This window comes from Neoarius graeffei, chromosome 20 (genome assembly GCF_027579695.1).
Source record: "Neoarius graeffei isolate fNeoGra1 chromosome 20, fNeoGra1.pri, whole genome shotgun sequence".
Classification (NCBI taxonomy): Eukaryota; Metazoa; Chordata; class Actinopteri; order Siluriformes; family Ariidae; genus Neoarius; species Neoarius graeffei.
In genome coordinates, this window is record NC_083588.1 from 54,712,625 (window position 1) to 54,728,668 (window position 16,044).

A 16,044-nucleotide genomic window follows, 5' to 3' on the forward strand; every position below is an offset into this window, starting at 1 on the left:
TTCCACATCATTGCATTCCGTTTTTATTTACAATTTGTACTTTGTCCCAACTTTTTTGGAATCGGGGTTGTGTATATATATATATATATATATATATATATATATATATATATATATATAAATAATGAGACCCTCTGTGCTTTGCTTCATGGCAGTATTATCCATATTATAGACAGAGATGCATTTCAGTGTATTATTTTCAGTGCACCAAAATCTTCAAACTTGACCTTTGACTTAGACAAATTTGACTGCTGCTTATTTTCAGGGGTCTGTAAAATAACTGCACCCATTTCAGTTCGTAAATGCCTTAAGTGTCTAATTCAGGAGCATTGAGCACTCATCAGGCTTGTGTCACTCGCTCAGAGAATCTGCTGTGTGTGCTAAAACATACAGCATTTTCGCCACATCGCTGCAGCGTGACTCAGGATGGAAACAGTGAGCTCCCTCCGTCTCGCTTTGCAGTTCTGCACCCCCTTTTTTCTGCTTTTCACCCTTTTCCTTTTTTCGCTCCAATGTTATGTATTTACTCCCTACCTACCTCTTTATCCAGAGACAAAGAGCTCTTTGTGTTTCACAGCCGCAAACTAAGGCTTTTTGCCTTCCGAGTAGTGCATGTGCACTGAAATTAAAGCATGTAAAACACAAGAGCACCAAACTGTTCCTGTTTTCCTCTACAGCTAATAAACACTCTTATCTTCACTGAGTTTAATATCACAATGATAGTGGCCGGTTGTGATATTACATTGGAGCGCTAACATCTAATAACTGTTGTTAGCATGACAAAGAAACTATTAGTACACACACACACACACACACGCACATTGAAAGGGAGATAGACAGATATATCATTTCTTTACTCAAGTCTTTACTGGGTTCAAGCTTTGTTTCCTCTGAATAACAAACACAGTATAACAGAATAGTTGTCGCCATTTTGTTCAAACCAGAAACCCTACAAAACATTCTGTCATCTGACCTTTTGTATAATTTGTGGACTATGTATTAGGGTGTGTGTGTTAAAAGTATCAGCCCAAATCCAGGTGCCTGTCACTCTGCGTAATTGGCTGACATGACTGTCGCTGATGGGGCGGCACGGTGGTGTAGTGGTTAGCGCTGTCGCCTCACAGCAAGAAGGTCCTGGGTTCGAGCCCCGGGGCCGGCGAGGGCCTTTCTGTGTGAAGTTTGCATGTTCTCCCCGTGTCCGCGTGGGTTTCCTCCGGGTGCTCCGGTTTCCCCCACAGTCCAAAGACATGCAGGTTAGGTTAACTGGTGACTCTAAATTGACCGTAGGTGTGAATGTGAGTGTGAATGGTTGTCTGTGTCTATGTGTCAGCCCTGTGATGACCTGGCGACTTGTCCAGGGTGTACCCCGCCTTTCGCCCGTAGTCAGCTGGGATAGGCTCCAGCTTGCCTGTGACCCTGTAGAAGGATAAAGCGGCTAGAGATAATGAGATGAGATGAGACTGTCGCTGATAGGCTGCATGAACCTACAGTTTGTCCTCGAAAGAAATCAGCCTGAGCCTTTACTCCATACCATTCTGTGTATTTTTGTTACAACTAGTGTTAGTGGTGTTGCATTTGGATCCACAAAAGTCCAAAATACTGTATTCTGCTTTAAGACATTTGTTCACAGCAAATAATCTGATGTGGATGCCAAAAATGAAACCTTATACTGTATTGATATATTTTCAACGTGAGTTGCCAACCTGAGCCGTGAGACACAACACGAACTGAACTAATGGAGAGACAGAGGTACACGCTCAGAAAATAAAGTACATTATTGTACCTTTAGGGTTACAATGGCTTGTCACTGGACCAGGACCCTCTAAGGTACTTATTTGTATCCTTTATATACTGATTGGGAACATATATGTACCTTTTTGGTTCTAAAAAGGTACACATCATTACCTTGAGGTCCAATAATGAGCCATAGAGTATATTAGTATAGATTGTACCTTGGGGCACAGAAATAGACTCCTGCTGTATCCCTATTCCTGACAGTGTAGTGTTGCAGAAATGTGAAAACAATCTCATCACTCCTGGCTCCGACTCAACATCTGCAGTCTATACAGAAGTAGCAGAAGTAGCCTTGCTCCACACACACACACACACACACACACACACACACACACACACACACACACACAAAAAAAAAAAAAAAAAATCATAATTAAACATTTGGCTCTGTTTGTCCTCATCATCATGTGCGCACAAATTCACTGGCTTCCACTGCACATCAGCTTATAAATGAAACCATATACAACAAGAACAAAGAACAAGAAGACTTTATTTATCAGATGTACACTCAAGCACAGACTTAAGCGCAGAGTGAAATTCCTCCTCTGTATTTAACCCATCTGAAGCAGTGAACACACACATGCACACACAAGTGAGCAATGAGCACACACACATACCCAGAGCAGTGGGCAGCTATGCTACAGCACCCAGGGAACAGTTGGGGGTTAGGTGCCTTACTCAAGGGCACTTCAGCCCAACCTTCAGGCCATAGCTGCCCTGTGTTATTCTAACCACGTATCTTTGGACTGTGGAGGAAAACAGAGCACCCGGAGGAAACACGCAGACACAGGGAGAACATGGAAACTCCACACAGAAAGGCTTGAACCCAGAACCTCCTTACTGTGTGGCGACAGTGCTAACCACTACACCACCATGCCGCCCGTGTATACACTGCTTTCAGTGGCCTCCGTGTTTACTTCTATATGACAGCATGCCAATGTGCAGTATGATATACAAGGTTAGTCAAAATTATGTTAACACTAACGGATTATTTTTCTCCTGAATGTGTGGTGCGCCGTGATTGCTGCTGGCACAATTGGGCCCTACTTTTTTGACACCCCAACAGTGACGTCAGACGTCTACTTAAATTGTGCAGCAGTACGCCATTGATGAACTTCCATTACAGATCCGATTGGCGGGGTATTTCCAACAGGATGGTGCACTGCTGCATTTTGGCCGTACTGTTTGTGTTTATCTTGCCCACACATTTCCAGGACACGATAAGGTGGATAGGTCATGGTGGACCACTGCCGTGGCCTCCACACTCCCCTGATTTGATGCCCTGTCATTTCTGGTTATGGGGTATGGTGAAGGAGCGCGTGTATAGCAGGAAAGTTCGTCATATCAATGACCTCAAGGACAGAATAAGGACTGTGGTATCATCTATTCCCCGAGAAATGTGTGTCCGGGCTTTAAATGGTACTGTTGCTCGCTGGTTTTTGTGTGTTCAGCATGATGCTGAACAGGTTGAGACCGTCCTGTAAATCATCTTGCACATATGATGTATCCATCCATCCATCCATCCATCCATTATCCATAACTGCTTATCCTGTGCAGGGTCTCAGGCAAGCTGGAGCCTATCTCAGCTGACTATGGTACACCCTGGACAAGTTGCCAGGTCATTGCAGGGCTGACACATCCATTCACACCCACATTCACACCTACGGTCAATTTCTCATTCTCATTATCTCTAGCCGCTTTATCCTGTTCTACAGGGTCACAGGCAAGCTGGAGCCTATCCCAGCTGACTACGGGCGAAAGGCGGGGTACACCCTGGACAAGTCGCCAGGTCATCACAGGGCTGACACATAGACACAGACAACCATTCACACTCACATTCACACCTACGGTCAATTTAGAGTCACCAGTTAACCTAACCTGCATGTCTTTGGACTGTGGGGGAAACCAGAGCACCCGGAGGAAACCCACGCGGACACGGGGAGAACATGCAAACTCCACACAGAAAGGCCCGCGCCGGCCACGGGGCTCGAACCCGGACCTTCTTGCTGTGAGGCGACAGCGCTAACCACTACACCACCATGCTGCCTACGGTCAATTTAGAGTCTGTTAGGACTAGGACTGTTTTGGCCTCTAGAGGCCGCTGTTATTTCCTTTTCATGTCGTGTTTATTTTGGCCTCTAGAGGCCGCCACTGTTCCTGTGTTTTGTGTTTGTGTTAATTGCCTAATTATCTTCACCTGTGTCCTTAATTAGTTTGTCTATTTATACCCCTGAGTTCAGTCCTCTTGTCACGGAGTCTTTGTGCTGTTATGTTTATCTCCAGTTTCCTTTGTACTGTGTTTTTTGATCTTCTTAGCTTTTGAATTTTTGCACTTTGCTTTTCTTTTGGATTATACTCTTTGGTTTTTTTTTTTGTCTTTTGTTTTGCCCTGTATATAGTGTATATAGTTTAAATAAACCTTTTGATTCTTTTTCTACTTCCGCCTCACGCCTCTGCATTTGAGTCATCCCCCTGGTGGCCTAGTGGGGGTTTGCTGGATTATCACACCAACGAACCAGGTTCGAATCCCAGCAAAACCCTAACAGAAAGACTCCGTCATGACCGACTCAGCAGAGGCTGCTTCAACTGTCTACCCGGCCAACCTTCAGGGAATTATGGCAGCTTTGACACGCTTTGGAGCGACCATGGACGCTCATGGACGTACGCTCACCAGCCAACGTGAGGCCCTCGCTCGCCACGAGGAACTGCTTCAGCAAATTGGGAAAACCCTGGCACAGCTGACATCTCTGCCTGCATCTCCTGCTCCTGATCCAGTTCCTGCTCCTGATCCAGTTCCTGCTCCTGATCCAGCTCCCACTCCTGCTCCAGTGCCTCCTGCAATGCTGCCTTCTTCACCTCGCGAACCCAGCCTTCCTGCACCACAGAGGTATGACGGCAAGCACAGTGAGTGCCGAGAGTTCCTTACCCAGTGTCAACTCACCTTTGAGCTTCAGCCTACCACCTACACTACGGATCGCCGCAAGATTGCCTTTGTGATCACCTTATTAGCTGGTAAGGCGCGAGCCTGGGCTACTGCTATCTGGCAAAGACAGGGACCTGAGTGCTTTGATTTCCAGCTGTTTTCTGAAGAGATGCTTCGGGTCTTCGATCAGGCAGACATCAGTACCGACGCAGCCCGAAAGCTCATGTCCATCCGGCAAGGAGGAAGCGTCGCAGATTACGCCATCTCGTTCCGAACACTCGCAGCAGTAAGTGGATGGAACGAGACTGCCCTGGTGTCAGCCTTCCACCATGGTCTGTCTGACCCCATCAAGGACGGTCTGGCCTCTATTGGATGCCCAAGTGACCTCGAAACCCTCATCTCACATGCTATTCGTCTGGACAACAGGATGAGAGAACGCCACCAAGCCTTGAGCCCCCCCAGCCTCCCTACCTCTACCTGGAGACCGTCTACCTCCTTCAGTGACTGTCCAGAACCCATGCAAGTGGGTCGTACTCGCCTCTCCGCATCTGAGAGGGAGCGCAGAAGGAGGGACAAGTGCTGCATCTACTGTGGCAAGCCTGGTCACTTCCGAGCATCATGTCCCGAACTCTTGGGAAAAGGACCGCCCCGTCCAGCCGAGGGAGGGTTGTGACGGGGCCTACCCTCTCTCCCGGACTCCCTGGCCAAGGAATCTACATCCCGGTCTCCATCTCCTGGGGTGAGTCTGTCCACTCTTGTCAAGCTTTGATAGACTCAGGGGCGGCTGGGAACTTTATGGATATTCACTTCGCCCAAAGCATCAATATTCCGACTGCACCTCTTGAAGTCCCACTGTCTGTGTCTGCCCTCGATGGCCAAGCGTTAGGTGATGGAAGAGTCACCCAAGTTACTTCTCCAGTTTTCCTCCAGTCTCAAGGTCACAAGGAAGAAATATCCCTGCACCTGATTCCTTCACCTGAGTTCCCAGTTATTCTAGGCCTTCCTTGGCTTACTCGCCACAACCCTCGCATAGACTGGGTAACAAGCCAGGTTGTGGAATGGGGCCCTGCATGCCATGCCTCTTGTCTGCTCTCTAGCTCTCCTGTGTCTCCTGCCGAGCCCCCTGATCTCACCGAGTTATCTCAAGTTCCCACAGAGTACTGGGATCTCAAGGAGGTATTCAGCAAGAGCAGGGCCGCCGTTCTTCCTCCGCACCGGGCCTACGACTGTGCCATCGACTTGCTCCCTGGGACTACCCCTCCTCGTGGCAGACTGTTTTCACTCTCTCAGCCAGAACGCAAGGCCATGGAGGAATACCTCAAAGATGCCCTGGTCTCTGGGTTTATTCGACCCTCCACTTCACCTGCTGGAGCCGGCTTCTTCTTTGTTGGCAAGAAGGATGGGGGGCTCCGACCATGTATTGATTACAGGGGCCTGAATAAGATCACTGTGCGCAACCGATATCCTCTTCCGCTGATGTCCACAGCTTTCGACCTGCTCCAAGGCGCCACCGTCTTCACCAAGTTGGACCTACGGAACGCATACCACCTCATCCGTATCCGACAGGGAGACGAGTGGAAGACTGCCTTTAACACCCCGTCTGGGCACTACGAATACCAGGTGATGCCCTTCGGACTCACCAACGCACCAGCTGTTTTTCAGGCCCTAATCAACGACGTCTTAAGGGACATGATTAACCTATACGTTTTTGTCTACCTCGACGACATCCTTATCTTTTCCAAGACCGTGCAGGAGCACCGCCACCATGTCCGCCAGGTTCTCCAGAGGCTGCTACAGAACAATCTGTTCGCCAAGGCCCAGAAATGCGAATTTCATGTTCCCGAGGTCTCCTTTCTGGGATTTATTGTACGGACAGGCCAACTCCAAATGGACCCTGCCAAGACCCTGGCCGTCCGGGATTGGCCTACTCCCAAGTCCGTTAAGGAGGTTCAGCGGTTCTTAGGATTCGCTAACTTCTACCGCAAGTTCATCAGGAACTTCAGTTCTGTGGCAGCACCCATGTCAGACCTCACCAAAGGGACAGGTGGATCTTATGGCTGGTCTCCTCAGGCAGAAAAGGCGTTCAAAGACCTCAAGGACCGCTTCTGCACGGCACCCATTCTGGTTCTCCCGGACACCTCCCAACCATTCATCGTGGAGGTGGACGCCTCGGACAGTGGTGTCGGCGCGGTGCTCTCTCAACGTTCGGAAGGAAAGCTGCACCCCTGCGCTTACTTCTCCCACCGCCTGAGTCCTGCTGAGTCCCGGTACGATGTGGGGGATCGAGAACTGCTAGCGGTCAAACTGGCCCTTGAGGAGTGGAGGCACTGGCTGGAGGGAGCGCAACATCCATTCCTGGTTTGGACTGACCACAAGAACCTGGAGTACCTCCAGCAAGCCAAGAGACTGAACCCTCGACAGGCTAGGTGGGCCCTGTTTTTCAGTCGGTTTGACTTCACCCTCTCATACCGCCCCGGCTCCAAGAACACCAAACCTGACGCACTGTCCAGACTGTTCTCTGCCACTAACAGGGAGAATGAAGTCGGGCCTATTATCCCTGTGTCCCGGATTGTGGCCCCTGTCCGCTGGGGTATTGAGGAGGCTGTCCGACGAGCCCAACGCCAGGACCCCGGTCCTGGGACGGGGCCACCAGGCCTCTTGTACGTCCCACATCAAGCCCGGGCCAAGGTTCTCCAGTGGGGTCACTCTTCCCCTCTCACCGCCCACCCGGGAGCTCGGAGGACCCTGGACTTCCTGAAAAGACGCTTCTGGTGGCCTAACATGGAGAAGGAAGTAAGGTCATTTGTCCTGTCCTGTGAGGTTTGCACCAGAACCAAGAACCCACGACAGCGTCCCCAGGGTCTCCTGCATCCTCTGACCATTCCCCGGCGTCCCTGGTCCCACGTGGCAGTCGACTTTATCACGGGTCTCCCTGAGTCACAAGGTAACACGGTCATTTTGGTCTTAGTTGACAGATTCTCCAAGGCCTGCCGCTTCATACCACTGTGCAAACTCCCCTCTGCTCTTGAAACTGCGAAACTTTTGTTTAATCATGTCTTCCGAGTCTTTGGTCTTCCACAGGACATCGTCTCAGACCGAGGGCCCCAGTTCTCCTCCCGAGTGTGGCACGGGTTCTGCAAGGTCATCGGAGCCACTGCCAGCCTCTCCTCTGGGTTTCACCCACAGTCCAATGGTCAGACGGAGAGGCTCAACCAGGACCTGGAAACCACCCTGCGAGGCCTGGCTATGGATAACCCGACATCGTGGAGCACCTGGCTGCCATGGGCGGAGTACGCCCACAACACCCTGCAGTCATCGGCCACCAAGCTGTCGCCATTCCAGTGCCAATTCGGGTTCCAGCCACCTCTGTTCCCGGACCAGGAGGAGGACGCGGGGGTGCCCTCGGTCAACCAATATGTGAGACGGTGTCGCAAGACCTGGAGCAAAGTCAGGAAGACCCTCATACAGACCTCCAGAACCAACCAGACTCAGGCCAACCGCCATAGAAGACCTGCACACGCTTTCCGCCCTGGGCAGCGTGTTTGGCTGTCCACTAAGGACCTTCCACTGCGGGTGGAGAACCGCAAGCTTGCTCCTCGCTACATTGGCCCCTTCAAGGTGGTGCGCAGGGTGAACCCTGTCTCCTACCGGCTCCAGTTGCCCCGGACTCTGAGGATCAACCCCACTTTCCATGTTTCCCTGTTACGGCCCGTACTGACGTCTACGTATGCCCCTGCCCCTAGGAACCCCCCACCCCCCCGCATCTTCCAGGGGCAGACTGTGTTCACTGTGAATCGCCTGCTTGACTCCCGCCGGGTCCGCGGCGGGTTGCAATATCTGGTGGACTGGGAGGGCTATGGTCCTGAGGAGCGCTGCTGGGTTCCTGCTCGGGATGTCCTTGATAAAGAACTATGTCGGGACTTCCATTCGGCCCATCCGGATCGCCCTGGGAACGTCAGGAGACGCTCCTAGAGGGGGGGGTCCTGTTAGGACTAGGACTGTTTTGGCCTCTAGAGGCCGCTGTTATTTCCTTTTCATGTCGTGTTTATTTTGGCCTCTAGAGGCCGCCACTGTTCCTGTGTTTTGTGTTTGTGTTAATTGCCTAATTATCTTCACCTGTGTCCTTAATTAGTTTGTCTATTTATACCCCTGAGTTCAGTCCTCTTGTCACGGAGTCTTTGTGCTGTTATGTTTATCTCCAGTTTCCTTTGTACTGTGTTTTTTGATCTTCTTAGCTTTTGAATTTTTGCACTTTGCTTTTCTTTTGGATTATACTCTTTGGTTTTTTTTTTGTCTTTTGTTTTGCCCTGTATATAGTGTATATAGTTTAAATAAACCTTTTGATTCTTTTTCTACTTCCGCCTCACGCCTCTGCATTTGAGTCATCCCCCTGGTGGCCTAGTGGGGGTTTGCTGGATTATCACACCAACGAACCAGGTTCGAATCCCAGCAAAACCCTAACAGAGTCACCAATTAGCCTAACCTGCATGTCTTTGGACAGTGGGGGAAACCGGAGCACCCGAAGGAAACCCACGCAGACATGGGGAGAACATGCAAACTCCACAGAGACAGGCCCTCGTCAGCCGCTGGGCTTGAACCCAGGACCTTCTTGCTGTGAGGCGACCATGCTAACCACTGCACCACCATGCCGTCCCATCCTGTAAATCATCTTGCACATATGATGTATCCATCCATCCATTATCTGTAGCCGCTTATCCTGTACAGGGTCGCAGGCAAGCTGGAGCCTATCCCAGCTGACTATGGGTGAGAGGCAGGGTACACCCTGGACAAGTCGCCAGGTCATCGCACGGCTGACACATAGAGACAACCATTTACACTCACATTCACACTTACGGTCAATTTAGAGCCACTGGTTAACCTAACCTGCATGTCTTTGGACTGTTGGGGAAACCGGAGCACCCGGAGGAAACCCATGCAGACATGGAGAGAACATGCAAACTCCACACAGAAAGTCCCTCATCGCCCACTGGGCTCGAACCCAGGACCTTCTTGCTGTGAGGCGACAGTGCTAACCACTACACCACCATGCCACCAAAATATGATGCATGTTTTGTGAATAAATGGGTTGTACCATTTATAATTTTGACTAACCTTGTATTTATCGTGTCTGCATGTGGGTCAGTTCAGGACCACGGCCAGTTCACACTGATCCTGGGTGCGTTTATAAAATAACATGCAGAACCAAACAAACAAACAAACAAATCGGATCTGAGGAATGAATCCGAATTGAGCACTGGTGAAAGGTGTGAACACGAGGGCCTGAGGTGGAAGTGTGAACGCGCTGTTCACCCCCTAGGGGGCGCTGCGCGCGCTCTGCACTCCCGTCCACTCTAATAGAGGAGGTAGAAAGAGAGAGGGGGGGGCTTTTACTTCTGCGCAGATTTGAAGCTAGGAGCTTCCTCATGCCTGCTCAGAGCTGAGCTGTGTGGAGTTGAGGATTTACAGCGCGGAGGAGGAGGAGGAGGAGAAGGAAGGAGGGAGGGAGGGAGGGACAGATCCATGCGCCAAGAAACCAAACAACGGGAAAGACAGAAAACGGGGAGCTGAATGCGGACCTGTACACTTTATGATTGTTATTATTGTTGTTTGTTGTTGTTGTTATTGTTGTGGTTGAACAATAACGCTGTTTAGTTTGCATACCGCGCCTTCTCAGCTTCTCAGAGCCTCCCGGAGTCCAGCTGTCCAATGAATGGAGTGGCGTTTTGTCTGGTTGGAATTCCGCCGTGTTCAGAAAGTGAAGTAAGTTCTGATCCAGTTTCTCCTGAACGCACGCGCGGCACTGTGCTCGTGTTCACACGAGACACTGTGAGATAGTTCTTTACTAATGGAGGTAGAAAAGAGGTTGCGGTTTGGTTGCAGAGCATGATTTCTTTCCTAAACGGATTAAATCGCCATAGCATGTGTGTGTGCGTGTGTGTGTGTGAGTGAGTGAGTGTGTGTGTGCCCGGTTTAGAGAGCAGCTTGGCTTCATTAGTGCCTTTCGCCTTTCCTGCACTTATTTTGCCGCTGATTTACAGCACCTCTTCAGCACTTAAATCGGTTTAATCGATTGCGCAGCTGCTGCGCCTCTGCGTGTGCGTGTGTATGAGTGGGTGGCCTGAAACATTTCCGATGGCACAGGCGCCTGGAAAGTGTCACCCTTCTGGAATCAGTGTTGGTGTATTGATCGCATCCCAAATCGCACTGAATAGTGCATCAACATCAAACGCACAACATCTCGCGCTGTTTATTTCTACTTGAATGGCCGCGTGCCAAGTGCGCATCCTGTCACACTGAAGCGCGCGAGGAGTGTTACAGTGTTACTAACTAGTGCTTACAATGTTATTGATCCAAAGGGGGCGGAGTTGGGGGGGTGAGGGGTGGTGTTGGGGGGGCGGGGCGGGGGTAGACTGCTCACTTCTCAACTTAAGGAAGGGGAAGCCATGAAGAAGAAGAAGAAGAAGGAGCCTTTATTTTTTGTCACATGCACACTTCAAGCACAGTGAAATTCATCCTCTGCATTTAACCCATCTGAAGCAGTGAACACACGCACGCACGTACACACCCAGACCCAGAGCAGTGAGCAGTCAGGGGTCAGGTACCTTGCTCAAGGGCACCTCAGCCCAAGGCCGCCCCACATCAACCTAACTGCATGTCTTTGGATCGTGGAGGAAACGGGAGCACCCGGAGGAAACCCACACAGACACGTGGAGAACATGCAAACTCCACGCAGAAAGGTCCTCGCCGGCCGCTGGGTTCGAACCCGGAAACTTTAATTTAATAAAATTAACTTTATTTACGGCAGCACGGTGGTGTAGTGGTTAGCGCTGTCGCCTCACAGCAAGAAGGTCCGGGTTCGAGCCCCGTGGCCGGCGAAGGCCTTTCTGTGCGGAGTTTGCATGTTCTCCCCGTGTCCGCATGGGTTTCCTCCGGGTGCTCCGGTTTCCCCTACAGTCCAAAGACATGCAGGTTAGGTTAACTGGTGACTCTAAATTGACCGTAGGTGTGAATGTGAGTGTGAATGGTTGTCTGTGTCTATTGCCGCTTTTCCACTACAAACGCGGCTGAGTCGGGCTGAGCGGGGCTGTTGGAGTTGCATTTCGACTACAACCGCGCTGAACCGTGCTGGCTGGAAGTGGGTGGACACATTGGGTGGAGTTAGCGAAAGTGGGTGGACGTCAGGTGATGTCGTTAAGCAGCGCAAACAGTGACATCAGTGATCTTTTAAGCGGTAGTCTCATGACCCGAATAGTAAACAATAAACATGGAGGACATGGAGTCGTTAGTGTTGCTGGTCTTGGTGCTGTGGCTTGTTGTCACCGACAACGTGGACAGATACTGGCAAGAGCGTATAGATGAGGCGAGGCGCATAAGGCTTCATAATTCTCGTAATTCGTAATTCTTCTTCTTCCGGGTTTACGGTGTTTACAGATCCCAGCGCGCTCGCGGGGCGTGTGTGGGCATGTGAGGACACTCCTCCTCACCAATCAGTGCACAGGGGAGTGTCTGCTCACGCCCCCAACCTCACTCGGCTCGCTTTGGCTCGCTTCAGCCCCACTCCAAAACGGTGCGAGTTTTAGGGGCTAAGCAGGGCTGAAGCGAGCTGAGTCGTGCTGGATTTTGGTAGTCGAAACGCGAGCCGTGTCGGGCTGAAGTGAGCTGAAGCGAGCTGAAGTGAGCTGAAAAAGGGTAGTGGAAAAGGGCCATATGTGTCAGCCCTGTGATGACCTGGCGACTTGTCCAGGGTGTACCCCGCCTTTCGCCCGTAGTCAGCTGGGATAGGCTCCAAATACACATTATCTACACATTGTAAATCTGAAAAAGATTGTAAAAATATCATCTTTCTTTTGAAAATGGCGACTCACTGGTCTCGTGCCTCCTTGGACTGTGTGTTTTGCTGATCTTCATTTTGTGACTGGGAAATGATTGTTTCCTCATCCATATTCAACAGCTTGTCTACTGATAATCAAATCTCACAATTGTAATCACAATTCGCGTTCTGTTAGTCCACAAATGTGTTGATATGCTCGGTACAAAATTGCAGCAAGAAATGGTAAATTTAGACTTCCCGGAAGTTGACCGGGGGAAAAAAATTGGTCTGCGCATGTGCATGGTAAATTTATACCAGCGCACGATCAGACCATGACACCGGAACCTTCTTGCTGTGAGGCGACCGTGCTAACCACTACACTACCGTGCCACCCGATTTACCCACCGATATGACTTAAAGTGCATATCATGGGTCAATTCAGGAGCAAGATCAATGTAATTCTCCGATTTTATATTAAACTTTGGTCAAATATCTGTAACATTCTGCATTCTCTGCAATTTTTTTACCTTGCGCAGTACCAGAAAAATTCAGTTGAATTCAAGCCATTTGAGGTGAATTGGTCCGCCTCTGAAAAAACTTGGCATTTAGATTTCCCGGCAAACATTGATTTTCGTGACATCACGTGCGGGACACCTCCTTCTGAATCCTACGTCAGCGCTGGTTTGTTTATGAGAAAACGACCTGGTGATTTTCTGCAAATTTCTTCAACGTTATCACGTAATTATTAAAATGGTTAACAGATGTATCGTAGGAGGGTGTAGCAACACCAATCTTGATGGGATTAGTACTCATCGTTTCCCAAAAGACTGGACAATGAAAGAGAAATGGGAGCGCTTGGTATACACAGGCTGTGCACTGAAACCGTGCAAAGCTCGCGCAGCCTGCTGGCGCTTCCGCAGGTAACGTCACTAATCTGGCTCCAGACTCCCTTGGGATTTTTCCAGACGCGTTTTGTTATTTTATTTTTTTCTGCTGTAGACAGATGGCCTTGTGCAAAATTACCCTTCTGGATGAGTGTGTAAAGGGACATCCTTTCATATAAAAAAAAGGAATTTGGTCCAGAATATGCCCTTTAATGGTTAGAGGAGCAGCTTTGGGGCCAAAAGGTCACCAGTTTGGTTCCCTGGGCCAGCAGGAATGGCTAAAGTATCCTTGAGCAAGACACCGAACCCCCAACTGCTCCTCAGGCCGCTCTGGGTATGTTGTATGTCACTCTAGATAGGAGTGTCTGCTAAATGCCATTCATGTAATGTAGTAATAATAATAATAGGGTGCCACGGTGGTGTAGTGGTTAGCACTGCCGCCTCACAGCAAGAAGGTTCTGGGTTCGAGCCCAGCGGCCGGCGAGGGCCTTTCTGTGCGGAGTTTGCATGTTCTCTCCATGTCTGCGTGGGTTTCTTCCGGGTGCTCCGGTTTCCCCCACAGTCCAAAGACATGCAGGTTAGTCTAACTGGTGGCTCTAAATTGACCGTAGATGTGAATGTGTGTTTGTGTGAATGGTTGTCTGTGTCTGTGTGTCAGCCCTGCGACTTGTCCAGGGTGTACCCTGCCTCTCGTCCATAGTCATCTGGGTTAGGCTCCAGCTTGCCTGCGACCCTGTTGAACAGGATAAGCAGCTACAGATAATGGATGGATGGATGGATAATAATAATAATAATAATAATAATGGAGCAGTGATTAGCACTATGACTTCAGAGCAAGAAGGTTCCAGGTTCAAACCTTGTGGTCAACTGGGGCCTTTCTGTGTGGAGTTTGCATGTTCTCCCTGTGCCTGAGTGGGTTTCCTTCCAGGTGCTCTGGTTTCCTCCAACGGCTCAAAGACATGCGGATTAGGTCATCTGGCTACTTGAAATTGCACATAGGTGTGAATGTGAGTGCTGTCTGTTTCTTTGTCTTAGACCAGGGTGTACCACTGACTCCATCTCACCTGCGAGCCACAATGGATATGTGGTTTAGAAAATGAATGAATCTGAATGAATAATAGCCATGAATGGCCAGAGGGTAGCATTGCTACCTTACAGCTCCACATAGTAGTGTTGTAGGACTTGAGACCGGTCTCAAGACCTCTTTCTGAAGGTCTCAGTCTTGTCTCAGAATCGACTGCCTTTTTACTCGGTCTCGGGATTTTATTTCAAGACCGGTCAAGATCGCAACTCCACGTATTTCACTAAATTGCCTGTGTATTGTCTGATTTATTTGTTAACATGGTTACTGTGATTGGATGTCAAACTTCCTGCTTCAAAAGCGACCAATAATGTGACTCATTACTAATTTGAAAATTTTCTTTCTGTTAATGGCTGTCACCTCTCCCTATCTCCCCCCCTTCACACCCACTGGTCTGGTCCTGACCTTGACTTGGTCTCGCCCTGCCTTGGTCTTGGTCTTGACTTGATTTCAACCCCTCAAAGTCTTGGTCTTACCTTGGTCTCGAGACACTCTGGTCTTGGTAATGACTTGGTCTCAGTTTAGGTGGTCTTGACTCCAACACTACTCCATGGTCCCTGGTTTGATCCCAAGTTCAGGTTACTGCCAGTTTTAATGTCTGTTCTGCATGTTCTCATTGGGTCTGTGTGGGTTTCCAACAGGTTCTCTGGTTTTCTTGTCAGTAGCTTGATTGGCTATGCAAAATTACCCATAAGTGTGATAATGTGTGTGCATATGTGTGTGTGGGCATGGTGCCCTGCGATGAACTGATGTCCCATCCAAAGTGTGTTCCCCACTTCATGCTTAGTGTTCCTGGGATAGGCTCCAGATCCACTGAAGATGAATGAATGAACTGTAACTGTTCAAGTAAATAACAGTTATACAATGGCCAAGAGCTCCAGTAGGTATTTTGACCAGCCTGACAGGTTTATTTGTCTGGACCCTTGAGTTCATCCCTACCTTCCTTTTAGTTTTGGCACCCCTGACCACAGTGACGCACAGATTTCAGGTTTGGATGTTGAACTCCATGATCACTTAGACATAGTCACGCCTTATTACTTTGTAATTTTCTTAGATTTTCCCAGATCCACTCAGAAATCTCTGAAGTTGCAGTTGAGCTGATTTATTCAGGTTGACAAATCGGATCTATTACATGTGTACAGTGTCATTCTGTCTGTTCATTTTCGATGCAGTGCAGATATGATGGTATGAGCTGATGCTCTACACTGATTCGGGACTGAATTTGGGATTATCACAGTAACTGTTATGTCAGTCAACATCACACGTACCTTAGTGGACCAGAATATGCATCGATCCAAGCTTTCAGTCTTGTATCAGGCCTGATATCGGTACTACCCAGTATCAGATTGGTTCATCCCTAAAGTCTGTTGATAAAAAATTCACATCCAGAATACAAAGCTGTGTGAGTTTGGAGTCTGCTAATGCCTTAATGAAAATTCTGGTCAAATAGAAATTGAAAGCATGTTGTCCCTTGATATATAAGCAGTTCATCTCTCTCTTGCTCTCTCTCTCTCTCTCTCTCTCTCTCCTCAAGTCCTCAGTCTGCTTCTCT

General features: G+C 49.3%; 1 protein-coding gene across 1 annotated transcript in view; it reads left to right on the plus strand.

Annotated features, from left to right (window-relative positions):
- Positions 1 to 10,234: 10,234 nt before the first annotated feature.
- The window catches only part of arhgap23a (Rho GTPase activating protein 23a), a 174,560-nt gene continuing 168,750 nt past the window's right edge, over positions 10,235 to 16,044 (plus strand). The window contains exon 1 of the mRNA XM_060902026.1: positions 10,235 to 10,477. Within this exon, the coding sequence (XP_060758009.1) occupies positions 10,424 to 10,477 (54 nt within the window). The 5' untranslated portion in view covers positions 10,235 to 10,423. The remainder of the gene's footprint in view (positions 10,478 to 16,044) is intronic.